This window comes from Anser anser (assembly GCF_964211835.1).
Source record: "Anser anser genome assembly, chromosome: Z".
Classification (NCBI taxonomy): Eukaryota; Metazoa; Chordata; class Aves; order Anseriformes; family Anatidae; genus Anser; species Anser anser.
Window position 1 is genome coordinate 69,479,944 of NC_139723.1, and position 14,678 is coordinate 69,494,621.

A 14,678-nucleotide genomic window follows, 5' to 3' on the forward strand; every position below is an offset into this window, starting at 1 on the left:
ATATCTATGTGTAAGGTTGCATGCTGTTTTACCTCTAGCTTAGTAGAAAAAGGGTTGGGACCTGCAGAATGTACAACTAGCAGTTCAGCCTGCATCTAGGGATATTTGGTGTTTATCACATCTGTTGATACAACTCTGCAATCCAGTACCAGGAAGAAAAAACAAAACAGTAAGACGTAGTAAGGCACCATTGTTTTTTATACCCTGCGTGCTGATGCTGCCCATTCGCTTGCTCTCCCTTGCCAGGCCGTTGTGTTTTTTCACTGCCGTTTTTCTCATCTTAGTTACAGCAGAAGCACATTAGGACTAAAGGTGTCTCCACTGTTTACCTCAGTTGCGTCACTGAGGGCATTTAATGGGGCTTCAAGCTGTACTTTCATAAAGCCTGAAAGTATTTTTACCGATAACTCCTGAACACATTGAAGACAAAAACATGGTACAAGTACTCTCTTGTATGAAAAAGTTGTCTTTTTCTTTTCTGCCTGAAGATCAAATCATGTATTTCAAGATTTTCGTACAAAAGGTGGCAGGGAAAGCATCTAAAAAATGCCCCTCTTTTTCAACTGGCGTGAATTTAAAAACCTCTGTGGCATGACTATAAAAGCCTTTTTGGGTTACAGGTCCAAGCCTAAACCTTCTCTTACAACTTTCTTTGGGAAGAGAGGGTACAAGGGTACCAAGGAAGGGTATGGTTTTGATACGCAGAGCTTTAGCTGTTTTCTGCCAACAGTGGAGACTGAAAGGTGTTGAGCAGTGTGAAGCCTGCATTAAATTACTTCCAGTTACGAAGTGAACATTGGATTGTGATTCCAAGATCAGTTCTTCCTTATACATTGCTGAGAAGATGTGCCATTGAGTCTGAAATGAGAAATACAGAAAAATGTGGAAAAAATAGCATCTTTCACTTAGGTCTTTTGTCTTGATTTTGGTTTTGGATGTATGCGCACTGCACATGTAATAACTGTGTAGTGAGTTTGAGTTTGTTTCTTGTAGGTACATTTTGGAGGTTATTAGTTTTGGAAATGGAAAAGAGATGAGGCTTTGATTGCTTTGCTCAATGAGGAGAGAAACCAAGAGAAAAATAATTCAAAGTGTAGCTGAATTCAGTAATTTTTTTCAGCAGCAGAGAAAAGAAGCTGAGCAAAAGGTTAAAGAGCCAGCCTAATGGTTCCTCTAGGTAACAAGAGTGAAGACTCCCTTGCTCTGTGATTCTGAAGCCTTTTGCTGTGTCTGGCCTGGCTTCTTGTGTTTACTTCTAAGAAACGTTTTATGGATGGAGCTGGACAGGAATATTCAGTAAAATTACTTGAAACAAAATTCTCAAAACTTACGGTTTTCATATAAGTGTAACTTGTCATGATGGAAATATTAGGAAGGATTTGTAGCCCCTGTGTGGTTTTTCTAATCAGAGCTGGGAGTGTGCTCTAGTGAAGAAAGAAAGGAGATGGAGACCACAAATTCGCCAGTAACTCAGGTTGAGCAGATCTTTAAATTTGTGTCCCAAGTGATTTGACCTCTGTTTTTGAGGCCTTGTGTATCTGCGTTGGGAGATGCCAGTCTCTCTCCCTGGTAACTGGTGGCAGGATGCACAGGATAGGCACAGAGCTGCAGCAGGGGAGGTTCAGACTGAACATTAGGAGAAATTTCTTGACCTTGAGCGTGGTCAAACACTGGAACAGGCTTCCTAGAGAGATGGCTGATGCCCCATGCCTGTCTGTGTTCAGGACATGTCTGGACAATGCCCTCACCAATATGCTTTAACTTCTGGTTAGCCCTGAATTGGTCAGGCAGTTGGACTTGATGATCTTTGAGGGTTCCTTCCAACTGAACTGTTCTGTTATATTGTATATATAGTATATATAAATACCCGCAAGGGGAAATTATAGTTGAACTAGATCAAACTCTTACTCTCAGCTGCTTCCACCCTTCTTTTTCCCTTCGGGGCATGGATTGATATTGCAAAATGGGTTGTCTGCCCACGCAGTCCGAAGGAATTGTTTCCTGTATGATATGCTGAATGCATGTGTTACGGTGTCAAGGGAGCTTTCGGGGATGGTATTGCTGGTGAACCCCACCTATTTTCCATGGTGGTACAAGTGACATCAGATGGCTCGGGACATAATGTCCCCTTTTCTAAAACTGTGGCACCAGAGTCCTTTTGAGGTCACTCATAATGTGTTTTCAGCCAGAAATCATTCTAAAAGAGGAACTTGATTCCTATATTGTAATAACATGCTGACTAGTTTGGTGGGTACTGAAGCAGAAATCACGCCAAGGCACAGTAGGTGGTCTTGGCCGAAGATCTCCTTTGGTGTTGGATCACTGCCTAGGCTGATGTTGAGTTTCCAGTCCCACCTTCAGTGATGGATTCTGATGCTGAACTGTTTCGTGAAAGGCAAAAGCTTTAGCTTACATTTATTTTTTTCTTTTTCAGGAAATGCAGTTTAAACACCAAAGTGTTGCCCAGTATCACCCTGAAAAATATTGTCTTTCTGCAACTTCATATCTAGTTATTCTAAATGGCACTGAGTGATAAGTTTTAGATTAAAAGGTAGGAAGAAGGGGTAAATTATATTTTGCATAGAAGAGAAGTTAACAGCTGAGCTCTGCAGGAGTTGCTCTTGCAGTTTGTGCCGTTCAGTAATAAAGGAGATGGCAAAGGCAGTGAGTAGTCAAATGAGGAAGTTTACTGATATTACTGTTCAAGACAGTAAAGAGGGGAGAAGAGAGAGAAGTATTGCAGGAGTTCTATACAAAACTGAGTGACTGGGCAACAGGGCAGCAGGGATGGTTGAAGGCTGCATATAGGAACCAAGAGAGCAAGCTAGGACTCTTCAACCTGAAAAGAGACAGATGAGAACGTCTGGAAGGATATGGTTCTGCAGGTGGCAGGAGACCTGTGCGTCTTCTCATCAGAGGTGACAGAGGATGTCTCTGATAGAGACATAGGGAAACATCCTAAAGATGAAGATGTTTACATATGCCCAAAGAGAAACTAGATGAGTACTTCAGAGAGAAATCTTGTGGCAATTAGAAAACAGACGGACTGTGACAAGTTCATGAAAACACCTGAAATAAAAAATAATTGGAAACTAGGAGAGTATTTGAAGGAAAATGTTAAATATGCTTCTGCCATGATTCCCTGTGGTCATTGTTGGAGATATTATACTGGGCTATATTCAGTTCTTGTTCAAACTGGTATGGCCACTGGGCTCTTACCCAGTTGCTTGAACTGGGTGAATTTAATATATGAGGTCTATTTTTATACATATATAAATAAGTATATAGAGAGTTAGTAAGAGTTTTTAATACATGTATAAAAGAAACTCTGCATGTGTGACTAAATCTGCTTGTTTTCCTTTCTTTTAGTATCATTTTATGGTGATAGCTTTGTGGCATTGAAGAAGGCAGAAACATCCTCACTGACAACCTTACAGTTGCGGTTTCGAACAAGCAAGCCACATGGAATGCTCTTTCTTGCAGCTGGGAAGACAGATTATTGTTTGATAGAGCTACAGTCAGGAAAGTTGCAGGTAAGATTTGTAGCTATGGTAAAAAAGAAATGCATAGCCTCTGTTGTTTAGTGTTTTCTTCAAGCTGTCGTCTCTAACAATTCTCAAAGCTTATGTTAAAAAGAGTGGAAATTTTTATAATATAATTGATAATTTCAAAACATGGTGTGTGTTTCTTACAATGATAATTATTAAAAAGCTAGTTATCTCTAGAAGATCTAAGATCAAGATCACTGTTCAATGCATGAGGTTCAGTAAGGACAAAATTTCAGATTTAATGCTGTTAGCATCTTAGATAATGTTGGTTCCAAATAATAGTTATTCTGCAAGGCAAGTTCTTGAAACATCAGTGTTATAAGGGTTCTCAGGAGTTGTTGGTCCTAGCAGAACTGGACTGTAGTTCATTCCCTCTTCTGCAGTTACCCAAGTCAATTTTGTGATGGCAGGTAAACCCAGACATAATTTTAATGGGATTTCTTTTTTTTTTTTTTCCCAATTACATTTAATAAATGATATGCTAAATATGAAAATTTATGAAAATCAACTGTTTAAGTCTATATGAATATATGATTGTAACAAAATATGACATTGGATTTTGATGTATTTTTAATATTCTGTCTCTTGCAGTTGAGAATTAACTTTGGCATGGGGGAGCGAGTACTGCATTCTCAGCAAAGACCTCAGCTGAATGATTTAGCTTGGCATCTGGTTGAACTGCATCATGAACATGATAATGTCACCTTGGTAGTTGATAAACATGATAGAACAAGTGCAAAAATGCCTGGAATTCTCCATGACTTAAATATTGATCATGGCTTCTATGTAGGTGGTACTAGTGAACTTGACATTCCTTACCTTGTTGGAGAACTGCCCAACTTTCGAGGATGTATTGATGACGTGTCATTTAATCAGCTAGACATCTTGATGCCCCTGAGACCTTCTCTTGGCTTTAAAAGTATTCATGAAGTTTCGGTGGGATGCAGTGATGAATTCTTTGCAGGTGAAGATGAACCCATCAGTTTCTTCAGTTCCAGATCTTACGTTTCTTTCCCGTTGTGGAATGTTGATGGTGAGGGAATCTTGGAGTATGCATTGCAAACCTCAGCTGCACGTGGCTTGCTGCTTTATCATCCTGGACAAGCAGGAGATTTCATTGCAATGGAAATGGAAGATGGATTAATTAAAGCCTGTATTGGAAGACATCAAAGTAGAACCCAGCTTTCCTCTCGTATGCCAGTCAACGATGGTCATTGGCACTATGTGAAGCTGAAATTTAGCACAGAATATTTACAGCTGACATTGGATGAAGAAACTGTGAAAGAATCATTCCCTCTGCAAAGCAAGCTGCTTCTGAAGGGGTCTCTCTTTGTAGGTGGTGTAGATGACAGTACACGTTCAGAAGCGATTAAGTTAGAGCTAGCATCAGTGTCTGGGAAATATGCCAGAGGAGGGTCCTTCAAAGGTTGCTTAAGAGACCTAACAGTCAATTCAGAAAAGAAATCACTGAAGAATGTTCTGGTAACAAAGGACATTTCAGCTGGATGTGAAACGGAAAGTGCTTTTAATACAAATCTTTCTTTAGAGATGGCATTAAAATATCCTACTGTGAAAGCAGCCCCAACATTTGCCATTTCTCCTGAAAGCTCTGTCTCACTGGGCCAGGGAGATAAAAGTCACCTTTTAGTTCTGAGTAACTTGATTGTGCTAGAGGGTGGACAAGCTTCACTTGAATCTAAACATATTAAAGTCAACTTAGACTTTCAGAAACTTGGGATCCATCAATCACAAGTTCTTTTTGAAATAAAGGAACCACCCTCACGTGGGAACTTGAAATTGGATATTGAAGCTGTGCAGGAGGTAAATAAATTTACTATGCAGGACCTGTGGCAAGGGAAGGTTCTGTATGTCCATGGTGGCTCTGAGGACACTTACGATCATTTTAATTTCTCCGTTTCTGCCAGCAGCAGAAATACTCTGCCCCTGTATTTGCAAGGAAATGAGCAGTATGTGTTTGGCATTACTATCATTCCAGTAAACGATGCTCCTGAGATCACACTGCTTGAGGGAAACGTACTTCTTCTGTTGGAGAACTCAAAGAAACGTTTGACTAGTGACCTGATAAAAGTTTTAGATAATGATACAGATCCTCTGGACCTCAGTCTTTCAGTTCTTGGAAATATGAATGCAGATGCAGGATTTTTAGAAAATTCAAAGCATCCTGGAAAAGCTATTGCTACTTTTTCTAATGAGGACTTAAGAAAAGGCAGTATTTTCTTTGTTCACACAGGTGTCAAGAACTCGAGGATTGTTCTGAGGGCAAGTGATGGTGAGAAAGTGAGCAACACTGTTGTGTTACGTGTTATGGCAGTTCCTTTGGATTACAAAGTTGTCAGCAGCTCAGGAATAAAGCTGTTGCAGGGTTCTGCAGCTCTGATCACACCTAGGCATCTGGCAGTTGAAACAAATGCCAACCTCCAGGAGCTGGAGATACGGTACGAGATCACAGAGCCGCCCCAGTTTGGGGAAGTCCAAAGGCAGCATTCAAGGGGGGAATGGAAGCAAGTCAGCTCTTTTTCTCAACGCTCTGTTCAGCGCAGCCGTGTGAGATACTGTAGCAATTTCAAAGAAGTTCAGCTGGAAAATGTTACTGACCAATTTAAATTCAAAGTTAGCTTAGGAAACAGAATCGGTGAAGAGTATGTGTTTCCAGTCCAAGTGAAATGGTTAAGGTACAGCTTAGTGAAATATACTCCTCTAGAAATTGAAAAATCAAAAAAGAAGTACTTGAATTCAGATAATCTTTTTGCTGTGCTTGTGGATCTAGAAATACCTGAAGATGAGCTTCATTTTAAACTACTGTCCCTACCAAAGAGTGGACAAATGCTGCTTAATGACCAGCCTTTGAAAAAATATTCAGTCTTTAGCCAGAAAGACATTACTGATCAAAAAGTGGCATATGAATTAATCAGCAGGTACCATGAAGACAAATGTGATTCATTTAAATTCCTCATTTCAACAAAATATCTGGAATCAAATGTCTATGAATTCGAAGTCTGCATCAAATCAGATTTCAGAAACATTATGTTGACTAACAATGGCTTGACTGTTACTGAAGGTGAGGGAGAATTAATAACAAGCACAAAATTGTTTGTGCAAATGCTGGATAATAAAACTTTCAAATATAAAGTTTTAAAGTTTCCTAAGCATGGAAAATTAAAACTCATTAATTTTTCAGGTTCATTTGAGAGTAATGACAATCTCACCACTTTCACTAATGAAGATATAAGTAATAAGCGCCTTATGTATGTGCATGATGATTCTGAGACAGTGTTTGATGAATTTGTTGTCAGAGCTTTCAGTGAAGAATCAGGGGAGTGGGCAAACTTTGATCCAGAAGCAGGATCTTTGTCAGTAGAAATTAGATTCAACATTTCTGTCCAGCTGAAGAATGATGAAAAACCAGTACGTGTAGTTGATAAAGTTTTTAGCGTAGTGAGAAATGGTCAGCGATTGTTAACTTTGGCAGATCTTTGCTATCACGATCCTGATTCTGACTTTGAAGATGGACAGTTGCTGTACACTAGACGTGGCATTTCCAATGGGGATTTGGTGCTAACAAATGATACATTGCACAGACTCTACCAATTCAGGCAAGCAGACCTGGAGCAAAAGCAAGTCCTGTTTATACACCGTGGTGCAGATTTTGGGCGTTTTGTGCTCTTTGTGACAGATGGCAAGCACTATACATCTTTCCTTCTAGAAGTTAATGCCACTGATCCTTATGTTAGGTTGGCAAATAATACGGGCCTGTTGGTTCAAAAAGGAAAAGAAGAAATTGTTACAACAGCTAACCTAAGTGCTGTTACAAACCAAGACATCAGAAATGATCATGAGATTACCTACAAGATAACCACGTTCCCAAAATATGGAAGAATATGTGTAAATAATTTAATGACAGATTACTTCACTCAACTTGATCTGATAAAGGGATATGTGACCTACAGGCATGATGACAGCAACAACCTTATTGACACATTTAACTTTACAGTCCATGCTAAAGATGTCCTTCTGGATGCTGGTGTACATGTTCGCATGTATTTGGAAAGTCATCAATGGCCACCCAGGATTGTGAACAATAACAATCTCTTAGTTGAAGAAGGAAAACCAGTTAAAATCAGTAAAGGAAAACTGCAAGTAAGTTAACTGTATTAAGTTAGTTAACTGTGTTGTCCATTTCTCCAATCTTGTAGTGAGTTTTCTTCTCTCCTTTCTCAGCCATTGCAGTCTGTACTCTCTCTGTTCACCAAAACTGTCTTTAGTTTTTAACTTTTTTTGTTTTCACTAACTTGTCTTTGTTCTGGATGCTTGATTCTGTAAGGAAACTGACACTAGGTAGCTTCCATTCCTAGGAAAGAAATCCAGTTATGTTAAAGAAAGAGAAGGACTGACTGTATTCTTTGACTCTGTTACATACTGGTGCTTGAGAAAGTTAAGATTTGTAGATGCTTTACTTGTGTATTTGCTTTAGTTGTGGCAACTATTTGTATGCATGTTCATTAGTTGAACTGGTGGGATATGCCAAAGAAGAAAGGATTTCGTTTCATTCAGTTTGGAGCTATCCCCATTAACATGGAGGATTGGATATAAGATTTTAAAAATATGAAATCATTAAGAGATTGTATTTTGTTGGTTAATACTTTCCTCCCTATTGTTTGCATGTAGCCTTACAGTAACCACCACGAGGGGGCTGCTGCAGCACATTGCTGTGCTGGCTGAGGTCTTCATTTCAAGCAGGAGTCTACAGGTCTTGGGCAATTAGTTAATTACACAGTGTGTTCTTTCAAAATCTACAAAACATATTCAGAGTTACGAAACACTCCCATGCCATTTAACGCATGTGTACTTGAAGAATTTTTATATATTAGAAATGTGCAGATATACCTGTAACCAAACTAAGGATGCCAATTAATTAGATAGACAATCCCAGTGTTAAAAATGAGAAATTCGGAAGATAAATAATTTCTCGTGTTTCCATTTAAATAATCTTGGGGTGTGTTTTTCAAATTTAAGGTTGCTCATGAAAACAGCTCTTCGTCTGAGATTGTGTTCACAGTAAGACAGCTTCCAGTACATGGATACATTCGGAAATTTTCATCAGAAGGAAGTTATCTCGGTGCCGACCAAAAGCCAGTTCTGACCTTCACACAGCAAGACGTTGATGAGGGCAAGGTTCAGTATGTGCAGACAGTTTCTGACCAACTAAATGACCATTTTTCTCTGGATGCGACCAATGGTGTCCAAACAGTGAGTGGAATAGAAATATCTGTCGACATCATTCCCAGAGTGATTCCCTTGGAAGTACAGAACTTCACAGTAATTGAAGGTGGTTCAAAAGCCCTGGTGGAAGACTATCTAAAAATTTCCAGTAGACACTTTGCAGGACTCAGCTGTGAATTTATTTTAGTTGAGCAGCCAAAGCATGGGTATATTGAAAATTCTCATGTTCCTGGAATAAAGTTAACCAAATTTAGCAGAAAACAGGTAATGCATTTAGATTCACTGTGCTGTAGTAGCGATTCTTGTTTGTTTGTATTGCTAAATGTGAATTTTTGTCTCAGGTGGCAGGGTTCACAGAATCACAGAATCACAGAATCGTCTAGGTTGGAAGAGACCTCCAAGATCACCCAGTCCAACCTCTGCCCTAACACTAACAAGACCTCCACTAAACCATATCACTAAGGGCTACATCTGAACGTCTTTTAAAGACCTCCAGGGATGGCAACTCAACCACTTCCCTGGGCAGTCCATTCCAATGCCTAACAATTCGGTGGGAGGTGGTGAGATGCATGAGTTTGAGCTTTGTTTTTGTACCAGAGATAGTGCTGCAGTTGCTCTCTTGTCAATTTGAGTAGAGAGGTAGGTGGCCAGTTTTAGTGCTTCACTCCCTTGTGTGCCACTGGTCACACATACTGGTGTGCCATAATCATAAGAAACCAATGAGCAGCTCACACTAGGTAAAAGATGTTGGAACTCTGGAAACCTAAGGCAGGCAGTGAGTACATCTTGGAAAAAGCTGACCAGAGGAAATGGTATGTAGATTGAACAAGGAGGGAAGTGGAAACAATATGTATATTTTTAAAGTTATTTCTTTGCTCACAGAGAATGTGTATATAATAAGCTAATTTTCAGTTTGTTAGTTCTAAGAAGCAAAACTATATAATAAGTTACCATCTGTTACTACTCACTATTTTCAGTTTATGACTCCAAGGAAATGTTGTGGTAAACACAGTGGGATTGGATTTTCCGTTTTTCCTTGAAGGCGAGTGCAAATGAATTCTTGGAAGTCATAAAAAGTTGAGGCTATAAATCCAGATGGGCATGACTAGATTTACATGCTTATTTTTTTTTTTAATGTCACATTCATTTTTTTTTAGCTTCCTCATTTTTCAGTTTGTTATATTTTTCAGGTGGAACAAGAATTAATCTACTATATTCATGATGACAGTGAGGAGCTGACGGACAATTTTACTGTTATAGTAAATAATACAGAATTGTGGAAACAAAGCTTGCCCCAGACTGTGTTTGTAACAGTTAAAGCAGTAAATGATGAAGCTCCTGTTATAAAAGTTAACAGAATTCTTCAGGTATGTTTGTCATCATTTTAAAATGTTGATTTCTAATCTGGTATCATTGAATTTACTTTCATTAGCAGAATGTGACGTTTGCATCGCTTGGAATTTTCAGTGCAATAGTATTGGAATATTCATTGGAATGCAGTCCTGGGATTTAAATCAAATAGTTTTAATGAAGGGATACAGTACATGGATAATTTGTGTTTAGGGTGAAGAATGAGGAATGTTTAGGGGAGGTCATGAGGAATGTTTTCTGATGCTGTAGTGTAAAGTAGACTAAGTTTATCTAGAGGACCCACTGAGCTTTTTTGTAACTTTAAGGATACATGAAGTCTCTTGGGCTAACAGAGGGCTTTTGGGGTTGGGCAGCTCGTACCTTGAGCAATGCTGTGTTTCCATGTTCTTCGCTAGGGTGTCTTCAAGGCCGTTAATAAAGACAGCTAAGAAAAGTACCAAGAGTACTGATAATGAGTACAAACATCTTACTGTTGCCTTTGCATGGCTTCCAGCTCCTGTGCATCTTGCTATTAAATATACTGAAGGGCCAGACCTGCTGAGGTCTGAGGAGCAACCTGCTGTTGCTCTTCCCTGAACCCCCAGTGGGACAGAACAGGAGAAGAGAATAGCATTCTCACTTGCACATCATTAGATAATTGACTACACGTTGGGTATTCCTGATACAGAACAGGAATGTTCCCTTAGTAAGACTTTCACAGACTTTAAAAAAGTTCTAATTATGTAATAACACAATGCAGTCAGTGAAAATCTAGGCTGGTAGAGGTCACTGAGGTATTATTGCAGACACTGAAGCTATTATTGTTTGATATGGTGAGGTAAAAAAAGCATGTGATAACTTGTTTCTAGTTCTTCCCCCTGCCAATTACTGAAGAAAATTATAAAATTGTAGGCTGATGCTACGTTTTCTGCTCTTAAAAACCATATCTAGCTTTTTAAGCTTCTGGTCATGAAAAAAGTCACTACTGTCACTTCAATGCTTTTTTGGTTTTGTTTTCTTTCGTTTTTGCTCTTTTGTTCTTTTATCCTCTCATTCTTCCTCATCCCCCTTTCTCTCCCCTTCCCCATCAGGTTATTTTGAGGCTGCGTCATTCCCAGTGCTGCAGTTTAAAAATTGGTGGCACCTAAAACAAACATTTAATTTTACATGTTTAGTCACGTGTTCCTTAGGTAGAATGGATTACTGTGGAGATGACCATAGCTTTGAGTTGTGTATGTAGCATTTTTGCAGGAGAAAAGATGTAATTTTTAAGCAGTGATAGTGGTAATACCGTGCATCTTCACAGTGATGGCAGCAAGCCTGTGATAAGCTGCAGATGCCCACAACACAGGACACCCTACCCTATGCAGACAGTGCCGGTAGAAGGGCAAACTGTCTTCGCAAGCATTCAAGTGGTAAAGTAAAATCTTCCTTGGTTAAATTAATCACATTTGTACTCGGTAGATATCAGCACAGCACATGGTAATGTTTAGTAGCAGACAAGGGGGATATATGTCAGTCTGATCTCTTTCTGTGTCTCCCCTCCGGTACAGTGCAGGCTTTGAACTGCCGTCTGTTCAGAGCACTGAGCCCGTGTACTGCACTGCAGTGCATCCTGTGGCTTTTTCTAAAAATGGCTTTTAAGTCCAGGCTTCACAAGAACAATGGTAACACAGCCGAACTTAGCCAAAGCTGGTCCTCTCTGCTGTGCAGGCAGTTTGCAAATCCAAAGCCATGATGTTGCCTTTGTGCCTGTGGCTCTGCTGGTCATGCGTAAGCTTTTGCTGAGAAATAAGCTTTAGTTTTGTTATGAGTGTGTACTAGTAACACACATGTTGGATTTGTGTGCACGCTGAAATAAAGGTGGCAGTTGAGTTACGTACTGGGAGGAATACGCTAAAATCATCCTTCTTCAAAGCAACCTTGCACATCCCAAATAGGTGGGAGAAAATGGATTTCCCATAGTGCTGCTAAATACTGAGATGAGCTGGGCATTCCTGTGTAGGGTGGTACTTGGTGGCCTGATGTTCTAGCCAAGCCGACTCTGCTCCTCAAGGACACTGCTAGCAGTGAATGAATGCTGAATAATAAACTGTGCATTGCTTTCAAAAAGGCAGTACTTCTGGGCATCTATAACATCCCTTATTCAAACCACTGCGTCACAGAATCACAGAATCATCTAGGTTGGAAGAGACCTCCAAGATCACCCAGTCCAACCTCTGTCCTAACACTAACAAGTCCTCCACTAAACCATATCACTAAGGGCTACATCTAAACGTCTTTTAAAGACCTCCAGGGATGGTGACTCAACCACCTCCCTGGGCAGCCCATTCCAATGCCTAACAACCCTTTCAGTAAAGAAGTTCTTCCCAATATCCAACCTAAACCTCCCCTGGTGCAACTTTCGCCCATTCCCCCTCGTCCTGTCACCAGGCACGTGGGAGAACAGACCAACCCCCACCTTGCTACAGCCTTCTTTAAGGTACCTGTAGAGAGTGATAAGGTCGCCCCTGAGCCTCCTCTTCAACCATTGTATATGTTGAGGTTATGAACACCACAAAGGGTTTTAGAAGGACACACAACCAAATATTTTTGGGGTTGTTTATGGTATTCTTTAGGAAGTGAAAGTAATTTATTTATTTTTTTCCTTTGGCTGAGAATTTATGACATGCTGAAGTATTTACATTAACATAACATATGAGATACAGAAAGTTTTATTCTAGTGAAAGCTTTTGTTGTGCGTGCTACTAATCCTTGCATTTATTTTATAGCTTTTCCATTAAAGCAATAAATGGTTGTGGGATTCATATACAGCAATTTATACATCATCTCCTAAAATTCTGGTTGGTTGTATTGTTGTTTTTATGTTCTGTTTGTTTGCTGTAGTGGGGACGGGAAAGGGTAAGATAATCAGCATCCTGGCCTTATTTGCTCCATTTATTTCTGCATTTAAGCATATTTATCAGTAGTGATGCTCTGAAATGACTGCATCATCTTGTTGCCACAAGAGGGCCATATTTTCCTAATAATAGATTTGTTTTAAAAAAAATCAAACACTGATATTTTTTTCTTTTCTTTTCTTTAAATCATTCACGTAGTAGAGTTTTAAAATGGCTGTGAATACAGAGTGTCTGGTGGAGTATGTAGCATGGAAGGAATAACTGATAAGCTGAATGCTCTAAGCAGAGCAGAACAGATCATTTCCCAGCGGGCAGGGTCATGAGCCTTTTTTTGGACCAGGTCTGTGGAATGTGTTAGGCAAATGCACAATTAGTGTATTGCTACATCCTAGAAGTTCAGATACAGTTTTCATGGTGCTCTTCAAGGAGGACTTGATCCCAGATGTGGAAAATTAGCCACTTGCACAGTATTTGCAGCACTCTGAGTGTCCACTTCCCTGCAGCCCTTTCCAGCTCTTGTATCTCCTTTCATTCCTTGAGGATCATGTTACAGGTCACAGAGGACCTCAGCATGTACAGTACTTTAAAAAGCATTGTGTGTTAGTGTGCTGGAACAATTGAAATAAACACTGGCTTTATAGGAAAAAAAAGCTGAATTTTTCCTTTAATAAGAGATTTTTTTTCGAACTTACATTTAACCCGAGTCATATGTAATAATATTTGCGTGGTTGTTTCTTATGCTTTTGCATATTCTGTATGTGACGTCTTATTTTCTGTGCGGAATAGTCTGAATTGAGTGCTACTGGCATGAGTCAAAAGGGTCTTGTTATGAAACTAGTGACACTGATGTACTCATTTGGTGCTGCTTTTGGTCAATCAGCCTTTGCTTAGTTCTCATCCTGTGTTTTCACAGGTGGCATCTTCTATCAAACTTAGATACTAGTAATTGCATTTCAGAGAAATACATATTTCAAGGGAGAAAACAATTTCCTGGTTGCAAGATGTTTTCTACTACAAAATGTAACACATACGTTTCCAAACTTATTTTCCTAATTAGAAAATATGTAATTTCATCTTAGTATCTCTTCTCCTGTGGAACATTTTTTGTGACACAATCTAGGCCAAAATCTTTCTTCTATTGAAGTGTCATGGAAAAAATCCCAGTGCGTTTACAAAAAAAGCCCACAGGGTTTCATCCATAGTTTTTATTAAAAAGTAATATTGATACTTAAGGAAAAATCTGACTGATGATTTTGTTTCTGGCAGAAGTAAAATGCCCTTTTTTCAAGGATCACATTTCCTCTTTAATCACTTGGTATGATGTTTCTACCAAATATTTGTTATGTGAGGCCCTATGAAGACAGAGAGGAATGATGCAGTATGTGTTTTGAACCTCAGTATAAGTTTTTTAAAGGCTCAGACTTTTAAGATTATACACTGTGATATGAACTCTGAATAGAAAGAATTGACATGGACATTCTGAATATTTAGAAATTTTACTTCATTTCGAGACAAATACATATTGTCCTTTGTTAGACTTAGTACTTTTGTGTATATTCTAACTATATACAGAAGAGATGAAGAGTAAAGTGAGCTGTTGCTTATCGTTTCCAAATAAGAAATGATCTAGTGAGATGTG

General features: G+C 39.2%; 1 protein-coding gene across 2 annotated transcripts in view; it reads left to right on the forward strand.

The window, feature by feature from the left end:
- The window catches only part of LOC310889906 (chondroitin sulfate proteoglycan 4-like), a 38,456-nt gene that overhangs the window by 5,440 nt on the left and 18,338 nt on the right, over window positions 1-14,678 (forward strand). The window contains exons 1-5 of one of the 2 annotated variants that reach the window (XM_083818147.1): window positions 417-2,551; window positions 3,370-3,533; window positions 4,140-7,706; window positions 8,583-9,053; window positions 9,980-10,156. In XM_083818147.1, coding sequence (XP_083674273.1) covers window positions 3,468-3,533; window positions 4,140-7,706; window positions 8,583-9,053; window positions 9,980-10,156 — 4,281 coding nt within the window. In that variant the 5' untranslated portion in view covers window positions 417-2,551; window positions 3,370-3,467. Of the gene's footprint in view, window positions 1-416; window positions 2,552-3,369; window positions 3,534-4,139; window positions 7,707-8,582; window positions 9,054-9,979; window positions 10,157-14,678 lie in introns of those variants that run through there. The other variant, XM_083818146.1, reaches the window with a different exon arrangement.